General features: G+C 46.1%; 1 protein-coding gene across 1 annotated transcript in view; it reads left to right on the top strand.

Moving 5' to 3' along the window:
• Positions 1–8,690: 8,690 nt before the first annotated feature.
• The window catches only part of LOC113815253 (muscarinic acetylcholine receptor gar-2), a 4,308-nt gene continuing 498 nt past the window's right edge, over positions 8,691–12,500 (top strand). The window contains exon 1 of the mRNA XM_070125490.1: positions 8,691–12,500. This exon is cut by the window's right edge and continues 498 nt beyond it. Coding sequence (XP_069981591.1) covers positions 8,739–11,726 — 2,988 coding nt within the window. The 5' untranslated portion in view covers positions 8,691–8,738 and the 3' untranslated portion in view covers positions 11,727–12,500.

The raw sequence follows: 12,500 nt of genomic DNA, 5'->3' as shown, positions 1-12,500 counted from the left end.
ACACAAAAAACAGAAAGAGACAAAAGGAGAAATAGCGCCAGACAGGCCATCGAGGGCGCCAGAGCGAGCGAGCGCGGGAGCCAGAGAGAGAGAGAGAGAGAGAGAGAGAGAGAGAGAGAGAGAGAGAGAGAGAGAGAGAGAGAGAGAGAGAGAGAGAGAGAGAGAGAGAGAGAGAGAGAGAGAGAGAGAGAGAGAGAGAGAGAGAGAGAGAGAGAGAGAGAGAGAGAGAGAGAGAGAGAGAGAGAGAGAGAGAGAGAGAGAGAGAGAGAGAGAGAGAGAGAGAGAGAGAGAGAGAGAGAGAGAGAGAGAGAGAGAGAGAGCGAGAGAGAGAGAGCGAGAGAGAGAGAGCGAGAGAGAGAGAGAGAGAGAGAGAGAGAGAGAGAGAGAGAGAGAGAGAGCGCCAGGTGAGAGCGCGAGAGCCGGTGTTGAGTCTGGCTCCCGGCTCGCTTCGCCTGCAATTAAACGGGGGATTACAGAGCAAAGCGCTGGGGGAGCTGGGAAGGTGGAGGGTGCTCGAATAACATTCCTTGTTCGGGGTTTTTTGTTATTGTTATTAGTTGTTCGGGGTGGTGTTTTTTGTTTTTGTTTTTATTATGTTTCTTTGGTTTCTAACTTCTTTTTTATGTATGTATTTTTTTTAATGAGGAATCTTTGGTTTGGATTTTTTTTTTTTTTCTTTAATGATGAAACTTTGGTTTGGATTTTTTTTTCTTTTTTTTCTTTTTTTTCCGGAATCTTTGGTTTGTAACTTTTTTGTATGTTTTTTAATGGTGAATCTTTGGTTTGTGTATATATATATATATATATATATATATATATATATATATATATATATATATATATATATATATATATATATATATATATATATATATACACACATATATATATATATATATTTTTTTTTATGATGAATCTTTGGTTTGTAACTTGGAGGGGGTGTGAGTTTTCCGTTTTGTTCCATTGCTTGGCTTCTGACATCTGTCTTTGTTTCTACTTGTTTTTTTTTCTAATCCCTTATTCGTTCTCGCAGATATTTTGGGGTCAATGGCTTGCGAATCCCTTTCTTTTTTTTTTTCTTTCTTTCTTTCTTTCTTTGCGTTTTATGTCTTATTTTTTCATTTGTTATTTCATTATTTTTGGACTTGTTAATCGTTCGTCTAAATGTATTTCAATATTTTAGTTTATGTTTATTTGAATTCATTTTTCTATTATTTTCATTTTCATTATTATCATTCATTGCTCTGTAAGTTTTCCTTATTTTCTCCCATTCCGCTTTGGAGTTTGAGACTTTTATTTGTTTCTCATTATTTTCCTCCATTTGCTTCAATTGTCTTTAATGTTATTTCTTTTCTCTTCACATTTTCCTTTATATGACTCACTGGTATCTTAATTCTCTTCCATATTTGTTATTTTTTCTAGCTGGTTTATAGTTTGTATATCCCTCTCCTTTCTGTTTTCTCTCTCTCTCTTTCTTTCTCTCTCTCTCTCTCTCTCTCTCTCTCTCTCTCTCTCTCTCTCTCTCTCTCTCTCTCTCTCTCTCTCTCTCTCTCTCGCTCGCTCGCTCTCTCTTTCTTTTCTTTTTTATCTTTTGCGCTGCCTTTTTCATTATTTTTCTTCTTTTTCTATTCGTTATTTTGGTTTTGTTTTGTTTTTTTTCAATTGATTTTGATACCTTTGTCTATTCCTCGATTTCGCTTCCTCACTTCTTAATCGTTTCCATCTTCCATTTATCCTCTTTCTATCTATCCCTTTTTCCTTCAAGCGATTTTCTTTCCCCACTTCTGGATCGTATTTCCCTCCTCTTCGCCCTCCTCATCTCCTCCGCCACAACGGGATATGAAGTGGGAATTAATTCAATGATCTTTTGATTTCAATTCCCGAAGGATGAGGCTTCATTTCCGCCACCGTAAATGCTGTTAACCTGTTTGAGTGAGGAAGGGAGGAAGTTACTAGTGTGTTTGCGTGAGGGAGGGAAGGAGGGAAGGTGGGAAGGATGGAGGGTGGGAGGGAAGGTGGGAAGGGAAGGGAGGTGGGAAGGAGGGGAGGGAGGGAAGGGAGGTGGGAGGGAGGGAAGGAGGTGGGAAGGAGGGAAGGTGGGAGGGAGGGAAGGGAGGTGGGCGGGAGGGAAGGTGGAACGAGGGAAGGAGGGAAGGTGGGAGGGAGGGAAGATGAAGAAGGGAAGGAGGGAAGGTGAGAGGGAGGGACGGAGGAAGGGAGGGAGGGAGAGAGGAAAAGACAGACAGACAAAGAAAAAAATATATATAAAGCAACAGACAAGCAGAGAAAGAGCAGAAAAAAATATAAATACACAACGAAAAACAACAAGCAGAAACAGCGTGAAAGACACAGTCAATCACACGAACAACCAAACAGACAGACAGACAGACAGACAGACCACCGAAAACAAAACCCCGGGAAGCACGACCTCAGCAACCCATCACGCCGACCGCCACTGCATTTCCGCTAATGTTTACGACGGATTAGGACGTCTCGCTGCCATGAACATAGATACTGCACCTGGTTCTGTCCCGGAAGACTAGGCGGCATTAGGCGGGGATTCAGCGCGGGAGAGATGGAGACTGAGGGGGAGAGCGGAGAGAGGTGGGTCTCTCTCGCTCTCTCTCTCGCTCTTTCGTTCTCTCTCGCTCTCTCGCTCTCTCGCGCTCTCTCTCTCTCTCTCTCTCTCTCTCTCTCTCTCTCTCTCTCTCTCTCTCTCTCTCTCTCTCGCGATCTCTCTCTTTCTCGCTCTCGCTCTCTCTCTCTCTCGCTCTCTCCCGCTCTAGCCCTCTTTTTTTTCTCTCTCTCTCTCACACACACACACTTTATATGTATTTCTCTATCTGTTTATCTATCAGTCTATTTATATATCTTTCTTCCTTTCTTTCCTTCTCTCTCTCTCTCTCGCTCTCTCTCTCTCTCACTTTATTTATCATTTATGTCTGTATGTCTGTCTATTTATCTATGTATCTGTCTGTCTATCTATCGGTCTGTCTTTCTGTCTGTCTGTCTGTCTATTTATCTATCTATCTGTCTATCTGTCTGTCTATCTATCTAACTACCTAGAGATCTATCATTTTTTTCTACCTCATTTTCTCTCTATTCCCCTCCCCTTCCTCTCTTCTTTCTCTATGTGTGTTTTGCTCTTACCGCGCTGTAGGATTTACCAACTTACAATACATCTCGTCCTGTTATCATATCAGTCATCATATCAGTCAATCATCATATTTGTCAATCATATCAGTCATCATATCAGTCATCATATTAGTCATCATATTTATCGATCATATCAGTCATCATATTTGTCTATCATATCAGTCACCATATCTGTCAGTCATATCACTCATCACATCAGTCGTATCAGTCAAAGTTGATTGGTGCGCTCGGTGTAAACAAGGACTCGCTCTCTCGCAAAGCATTGTGGGAGGTAGAGGGACGGCAAATGTAAAGAAATTATTGTGAATACCAATGATACGTGATTATAGTCTTTATACATATAAGATTAACGTATTAATGCACATAATAAATCTAACATTAAATAAGAATCTTTGCGTTTAGTACATAATAGACAGCACAGTTTCTTAAGTACGTAAAATATATCACGAGCATATCTCAATATATCACATGTGTGTCTCTGTGCCTTTGGTTTTGATGGTGTAGTGTATATGTGTTTTTCACTTTGCTTCTCCGGCTAATTTCATCTTTAACAGTGCAATGCAAATGATTTAGTATATCATAATTAGACTATATCAGAAAGAGAGAGAAAGACAGAAATAGACACGAGAGATAGACAGAAACAAAGCGACGAGCGAAAGAAGGGGAGAAAAGAAAAGATATAACCACGAGTTATGTTTATGTATCGAACAAGATCACATTACAAAAATGAGAACAAATACAAAAAAAAACTACTCAAAACAACCGCGTTCCGAAATCATGTTGGCTCCGGCTTCGGCTTCGTCTCGTGTAAATCCAAAAGCCCAGAGCATTCGAACACCATCGCCCATGAATACCTTGTCACGCGGCTGGATGTCAGAACACGTGTCCTTCGCCTCTTCAATTTCTCTATTTCTTCTCTTCTTCAGTCGTTTTTCTTCCTTTTTTCATCTGTATCTTCTCTTACTTTGTTTTGTCTTCTTCTGCTGTCTCCTTTCTTCCTGCATTTACTTTTTTATTTTTTTTCTTCTTTTTTTTTCTTTGCTGTCTCCTCTCTTCCTTTATTTTTTTTTCTTCTTCTACTGTCTCCTCTCTTCTTTTTATTTCTTATTTTCTTCTGTCTCCTCTCTTCCTCTATTTCTCTTCTGCTTCTTCTTTTTCTCTATTTCTTCTCTTCTTCGGTTTTCTCTCTCCCTCCGGTCCTTTATTCTGTCTCCTCTATTGATTCTATTTGTTTATTATTGTTTCCCCTCTTTCTCTATTTCTCATTTTCTTTGGTCTCCTTTCTTCCTAACAATTCTTTTCTTCTGTCTCTGTTCTTCTTCTATTTATCTATTCTTCTGTCTTCTCTCCTCCTCTATCTCTCTTCTGCTCCTCCTCTTATTTTGTTTCTTCTCTTCTTATGTCTCATATCTTTCTCTATTTACTTTCTTCTGTTTCCTCTCGTTCTCTATTCCTTCTCTTCTACTGTCTTCTCACTTCCTTTATCAGTTTATTTTCATTCTCATGTCCTGTTTTATTTCTTTTTCTATCTCATCTCTTCTTTATTTCTGCTGTCTCCGTTCTTCTTTTATTTGTTTTCTTCTGCCTCATCTTTGCCCCTATTTCTTTCCTTCTATCTCCTCTCTTCTTCTATTCATTTATTTCTGTCTCCCCTATTCTTCTCTTTCTATTTTCCTGTCTCCTTTCTTCTTTTATTTCTTTCCCCCTGTCTCCTCTGTTCTTCTCTTTCTATTCTTCTGCCTTCTCTCTTTTGTTATTTCTATTCTTCTCTTCCCCTATTTCTTTTATTCTGTCTCTTCTCTTCCCTATTCTTTTATTATTATTATTCTATTTCTATTCTTTTGTGTCCTCTCTTCCTCTATCCCTATTCTTCTGTCTCCTCTCTTCTTCTATTTCCATTTTTCTGTCTCCTCTCTTTCCCTATTTCTATCCTTCTGTCTCCTTTCTTCCCCTAGTTCTATTCTTCTATCTCCTCTCTCCCCTTATTTCTTTTATTCTGTCTCCTCTCTTCTCTTATTCATATTCTTCTGTTTCCTCTCTTCCCCTATTCCTATTCTTCTGTCTCTTCTGTTCTCCTGTTTCTATCCTTCTGTCTCCTCTCTTGCCTTTTTTTCTATTCCCCTGTCATTTCTCTTCCCCTATTTCTATTCTTCTGTTTCCTCTTCCTCTGTTTCTATTCTTCTGTCTCCTCACTTCCTCTGTTTCTATTCTTCTGTGTCCTCTTTTTCTCTGTTTCTATCCTTCTGTCTCCTCTCTTCCCCTATTTCTATATTTCTGCCTTCTCTCTTCAATTATTTCTAATCTTCTGTCTCTTCTCTTCCCATATTTTTATTCTTCTGTCTCCTCTCTTCCCCTATTTTTATATTTCTGTCTTCTCTCTTCCCTTATTTATATTCTTCTGTCCATTTTCTTCCCTTATTACTATTCTTCTGTCTCCTCTCTTCCTCTAGTCCTGTTCTTTTTTCTCCTCTCCTCTTACTTTGTCTCCTCCCTTCTCTTGCCTCTTTTCTTATTATTATTTACAGTCTTCCTTCCTTCGCGCTCAATTCTTCATGAACGCGCTCGAGATGTAAAAGGAAAAGAAATATATATATATATATATATATATATATATATATATATATATATATATATATATATATATATATATATATATATATATATATATATATATATATATATATATATATATATATATATATATATATATATATATATATATATATATAATATCTGGAAAAGATCAGTGATTTTTCTCTGGCTAGTAATGGATGCCGGAAGTTAATACAAAATGTAAACCTTTTATTGCTATTGACTCAACACCTTTTTTATCTGCTATTTTTATTGAATATATCTTTTCATCTGTGTGTGTTTTTGTTTTTGTTTTTGTTTTTTTCATCGGGATTGCTTGTTTCCCGAGAAAAAAAAAAGGATATTTCATTTTCATGGTTTCAGTGAATCGATTATCAATATTCGAGTTTCATTTTCTTTTTTAGTTCTGTCCTTTTTCTTCTCATCCTTCTTCTTATTCAGTCTTCTTCCTCAGTTTATTTTTGTTTTGTGTTTGTATCCATCAAGAGTAATCTATCGGTGTGATTAGGATATTCAAAGATGCGCAGTTTTATGACATACGATAGGTGTATACCCTAACTTCCGTCAGACCGGTGATTGGCTGCGCCGCACTGTCGACAGGTTATTTTCAACCAACCAGCTGCCGGATATTACTTGGTGTTCTGACTCCTATATTCGTCCTTGGCTCGGGTTTCATTCTTTGATATTAGATCATTGGTTCGCAAAGTGGGCGGTGCAGCCTCCCTGTGGGCGGTGAAAAGAGGGGGGGAGGGGGCTCTGGAGGCAAAAGGGGGCGACAGAGCGGCATTAGGAGCAGTTTGTAAATAACTTTTTTGTATACTAAATTTGAATAACAAAATACGCACTAATCACACCCACCCCATTAACAATAGCTGTGAAGGCACGAGCCATGTTACTGTGACTACTGCTGAGGTATTGATTTACCCTTTCATATTTCTGACATTGCTGAAACTGCTAAATAAATCAGTTTACTAAATTAGGCTTTATTTGTGAAATACATATTTGTATCTAACCCTATTCTATATAATTTGAAGCATGCCAAAATAGAAAAAAAAAGTGTGTTCGTATGTGCAAGACGCCACCTGGACGCCACTGGAACAGCTGATATTAAACCAAGTAGAACCTCTCTTGCAGAAGGATTCGGATGCAGGAAGGGGATCAGATTCCATTCCTTCTCGTCCCTTCTCCTGCCTTTTGAATTATAAATTTCTCTTTTCCTTATTTCTTTCATTTCACGGAAGGAATAAAAGAAGAAAAAAAAACTTAGAAATCCATAATTCAGAATTTCGAATGCGAAAGGCATTTATATCACCGGTCTTTTTTCTAACTCTCTTTTTTTTCTTTCCTGTAACGTGGTATTCCAGATATTTATACACAGTTGACAGTTTCCAATTTAGTGCAATTTTTATGACATTCCCTTCAGCTCCGTGACAGATGGCACTGGTGTTGCATGTGGCGTTTTCGAGCCCGAGCTTTCCGCTTGTGCAGTTGGGCGGTGTCTTTGTGCTGCGGACATTTTGTGTTTGTTGATGTTGTTGTTTTTTCTGTTGATGATGGTGATGTTCTTTTTCTCTGTCTATCTATCTAACTAGCTATCTGTCCATCTCTCTCTCTCTCTCTCTCTCTCTCTCTCTCTCTCTCTCTCTTTCTCTCTCTCTCTCTCTCTCTCTCTCTCTCTCTCTCTCCTCTCTCTCTCTCTCTCTCTCTTCCTTTCTCTTTTCCTCTCTCTTCTCTCACCCTCTTTTCCTCTCTCTTCCTCCCTCCCTCCCTCCCTCCCTCCCTCCCTCCCTCCCTCTCTCTCTCTCTCTCTCTCTCTCTCTCTCTCTCTCTCTCTCTCTCTCTCTCTATATATCTATCTATCTGTCTATCTGTCTATCTTCCTCTCTCTCTCTCTCTCTCTCTCTCTCTCTCTCTCTCTCTCTCTCTTCTTCTCTTCTCTTCTCTTCTCTTCTCTTCTCTTCTCTTCTTTTCTCTCTCTCTCTCTCTCTCTCTCTCTCTCTCTCTCTTCCTCCCTCCTTCTCTCTCTCTCTCTCTCTCTCTCTCTCTCTCTCTCTATCTCTCCCTCCCCCTCTCTATCTCTCTCCTTCTCCCTCTCTCTCTCTCTCTCTCCCTTCTCTCTCTCCCTCTCTATCTCTCCCTCTCTCTCTCTCTCTCTCTCTCTCTCTCTCTCTCTCTCTCTCTCTCTCTCTCTCTCTCTCTCTCTCTCTCTCTTCTCTTTCTCTACTATTTTATACCGTGAGTTATTTTTCACTTTGCTTTCTGTTGTTTTTCTTTCTTTCTTCTTTCTGGCTATTTTTTACCTTTTTCTTCTTTTCCTTTTTCTTTTTGACTACAACTACTTCTTCATCGTTGTCTTCTTGTTTTAAGCGTATATTCTCACACTTTTTTCACCTCACTCTCCATCTTTCCTTCTATTCCTCCTGTTCTTCTCAAACTCTCTTTCTGTGTATTTCTCTATCTCTTTCTTTCGCTCTCGGTCTGTCCCTCTGTCTTTCTGTCTGTCTGTCTATATATACAAATATGTGTGTGTGTGTGTCTGGGCGTGTGTGCACGACATCTGCATTTATGTTGCGTAATTTATTCCCTTATTTACAGTCTTCGATATACCTCTTATCAGCTGCTCATTTTCTTATTATCTCATTATCCTTAATTATCCTTTACCGCAACTGGTTAATATCCATTTACGCATTTTTTCCATGAGTTGCATTTGGGTTTACCTTCATTAAAGGATTTTGCAGTGTGCATTACTCTTTTTTATTGGCCATTAGTACAAATTGCCAATTGGTCATCATTTCCTAATGTCTATTAGAATACATTTTTTGAGCAATTTATCTCGATGTAGCTTATTAAGTGTAACACTCTTCTGCTGAGTCGGCGTGACTCAGCCCGCCCTGCCTCGCCTCTGACGCCCGTCCTTTTTCAGGAAGCAGCAGCGCGTGCGGAGCGGCGATGGTGACGTCACCGCGGACGGCAGGGAGTCGGTGCTAAACATGACGGTGCCCCTGGGAGACCCTCTGGGAGACCCAATGGGAGACCCCCTGGGCGTGGGCGCAGGGACGACCACGCTCCTCCCCTACATCGATCCCCGGAGGTCAGGGTCGAGAGCGAGCGACCCCTTCATCAGCTTCCTGAACGCGACGTCGGACCTGTGGGGCGAGAACTCGTCGTGCCTCGGCAACGGGTCGCTCGAGTGCGAGATGGCGCGCAACAACGCCACGGAGGGCGCCGAGCCGGTGCTGCCGCCCTTCGAGCTCTGGCAGACGGTGCTGATCGCCATCTGCCTGGCGTGCTGCATGATCATCACCGTGGGCGGGAACTGCCTGGTGCTGCTGTCGTTCATCGTGGAGCGCGCGATCCGCCAGCCTTCCAACTACTTCATCGCCTCCCTCGCCATGACCGACGTCATCATCGGCTCCGTGTCGATGCCCCTGTACACCGTGTACGTCCTGATGGGCGAGTGGACGCTGGGCCCCATCCTGTGCGACCTGTGGCTCTCCGTCGACTACACGGTGTGCCTGGCGTCGCAGTACACGGTCCTACTCATCACCATCGACCGCTTCTGCTCCGTCAAGATCGCGGCCAAGTACCGCGGCTGGCGCACCCGCACGAAGGTGCTGGTGATGGTGGCCATGACGTGGATCATCCCGTCGCTGCTGTTCTTCATCAGCATCTTCGGCTGGGAGCACTTCGTGGGCTACCGCTCGCTGCAGCCCAACGAGTGCGAGGTGCAGTTCCTGCGCGACCCCGTCTTCAACACGGCGCTCATCGTCACCTACTACTGGGTCACGCTCGTCGTGCTCTTCGTGCTCTACGCCGGCATCTACAAGACGGCCTACGACATGCAGAAGAAGTCGGAGGCCAAGCACCGCAAGATGCAGACGCTGGTGGCCCTCAGCGCCGGCGGCATGGCGGGCATGGCGGGCCGCACCGCCGGCCTGGGCATGAGCAAGACGCAGAGCACGCTGCTCAGCCAGGACAAGCCGCAGCCCGCCCCGCCGCCCGTCGCCAGCACGCAGCAGCAGGCTCCGCAGGGCGGCTCCGGCGTCAGCGACTCCTCCTCGAGTCAGAAGACCTCCTCCAAGACCACAGAAACCACCAGCTTCTCGGAGCGTCGCGGAGAGCCCACGGAGAAGTCGGAGCGCTCCAGCAGCCCCGCCTTCGACTCTGACGAGGAGAGCAGCCAGGTGCCCTCCGGGAGGCGGTCGGGGCTGCCCAACAGCGCCGTGCCGCGCCTCGAGCCCCCGCCGCAGCACCGTAAGACGCCGACGGCGGACACCCTGCCCAAGATCCCCGAGCAGAGCGTGCTGGACACGTCGACCACGCTGGAGGGCAGCTCCTCCTCCGACGCGGGCATCGGAGCTCTGGCCGTCACGCTCACCCGCTCGCTGCCCTTCGCGGCCCACCACCACCACCACCCGCAAGCGGCCAAGGCCACGGCGCCCACGCTGCCGGACGTCGCCCTGCACGAGGCGGGCCTGCAGGGCTCGGCGCTGCTGGACGTGACGCTGGGCGCGGCCACGGCGCCGCTGGCCAAGCGCATGTCGGGCGACTTCTCCAAGGAGGAGAAGGACGAGAACAGTGGCCACTCGGACGAGACGCTGAGCGTGCAGTCGGGCGGGGAGCCACAGCCGCAACCGCAGCCCAAGACGCAGCAGCCGCTGCACCCGACATCGCTGCCGCTGAGACCGATCAACGCCGTGCCCATCCTGCCGCTGGCCGCCTCCACGCCCACGGACATGCTAGATGAGCGGGTGATCGCGCCGCCCGCCATGTTCGCCGACGCCATGAGCGTGAGCAGCATCTGCACCACGCGGCCGCCGTCGTCGCTCAACTACGGTCCGATGGCCTACGACATCCTCACTGGCCTGGACACGGGCGACCTGCGCTTCATGGACGAGTCGTCGATCATCCTGCCGTCGCCCGTGGTGGAGGACCCGCCCTCGTCCGTGTGGGCGGCCACCCTGCACAGCCCCGGCTCGCCCACGGGCCGCTCGCTCACCTCCACGCTCACCACGCCGCACAGCATCCACCGCAAGATGAGCCGCATGCAGTCGCGCTCCGACGAGGAGATGAGCATCGAGGAGGCGGACGAGTCGGTCGACGCGGACGACGAGGCCGGCGACAGGGACGAGGACGACGAGGACGAGGAGGCGTCCGAGCACTCCACCAACGTGCTCGTCACCTCCATCATCCACGCCTGCGCCGCCGTCACCAACCTGGCGGGCTCCGAGAAGATTCCCAGCCCCGTCAGCCCGAAGGAGGAGACGGCGACCGCCACCGCCGCAAGCCCCAGCGCCCACAACAGCATAGCGACGGCGCCCAACAGCACCGCCGCGCCCAGCCAGCCGCCGCCGGTCAAGCCGAGAGCCAGCCCGACGGGAGCAGCGGCAACGGCGCCAGCGCCCGGAGCAGGCAGCGCGAACAGCAACGCGGCGGCGGCGGCGACGGAGGCCGCGGCGCGGCCGAGCGTCTCGAGCGCGGGCCCCGCCAACCAGCTGATCGCGACCCACAACGTCAACTCGAACAAGACCGTGACGAGCGTGGCGCGGACCGAAGCCTCGTCGCTGATCGAGAAGGACCGCGGGACGTCGGTGGCGTCCGAGGCGCAGAGCTCCATCAAGGGGTCGTCCCTGAAGGGCTCGCGCAAGGGCATCGTCAAGTCCATCCGGAGCCTGAAGAAGAAGAAGAAGAAGGCCGAGGGCGAGAAGCGGCACCGCTCCAAGTCCGAGAACCGAGCCAACAAAGCGCTGAGAACGATCTCCATCATCCTGGGCGCCTTCGTGGCCTGCTGGACGCCCTACCACATCCTGGCCATCGCCGAGAGCTTCTGCCAGTGCACCAACACCCACGTGTACATGTTCGCCTACTTCCTGTGCTACGCCAACAGCCCTATCAACCCCTTGTGCTACGCCCTGGCCAACCAGCAGTTCAAGAAGACTTTCATGCGAATTCTCAAAGGCGATTTGCACATAACGTAACGCAGCCGACCGGTAGACTGTGCCGTTGATATTTACTCAATTATCTGTGATATCTGTAGAGAGAGATCATATTCCAGTGCTCAGTGCGGGATGTACAGCCATCGGTACAAGTGTACATTACCTCAGGCGTAGCGTTAACACGGAACAAAATATGCACTTCATCTCAAATACAGTATTCATGTCCGTGACAGTGATGTGTGCGTACTGAAGAGCAGTGTGTACATACCCAAGTGCAGTGTATACATATACATGCATTTCTGAATGGTGCAACATGTATTCATGTACATACTTACACTTCATGTGCACTTTTTATCCAACTTGTGCTATAACCAATGCTATCTTGCATATTTTTCCATAGAGTACATGTGCACATTACCTAAACGAGACAAGTTACAACTCCGGATGCCCCTCCCTTCTCCCCCTACCCTCCTTCCCCCTCTTTCCCCTCGTGGTCAGGATGCACAAATTTGTTGATGTTCGTGCATTCGAAAACACACCAAAAGCTGCCGCGGAGTGTTCCAGAAGGTGCGCATATGTGTGTGTGTGTGCTGCCGCTGTTTTGTGTACATAACCATAGTGTAGGTGTACATGTGACAGGACATCAGTGTACAACTGTACATGCTGACTTTGTAGCAGATCTCAAGCAATCACCTGAAATGTGTTTATAAGTGAAAACATTGAAAAAAATATTGTATAAACTTTAATTATAGAAATGACTTTAAAAAAACAATATACATATATACCAGTATTTTCATGAATCGTAGAAATAAAATG

The sequence above is a fragment of the Penaeus vannamei genome, chromosome 9 (genome assembly GCF_042767895.1).
Source record: "Penaeus vannamei isolate JL-2024 chromosome 9, ASM4276789v1, whole genome shotgun sequence".
In the NCBI taxonomy this organism is placed as follows: domain Eukaryota; kingdom Metazoa; phylum Arthropoda; class Malacostraca; order Decapoda; family Penaeidae; genus Penaeus; species Penaeus vannamei.
The sequence above is the reverse complement of the archived record's forward strand: the minus strand, read 5'-3'. Positions and strand labels throughout refer to the sequence as shown.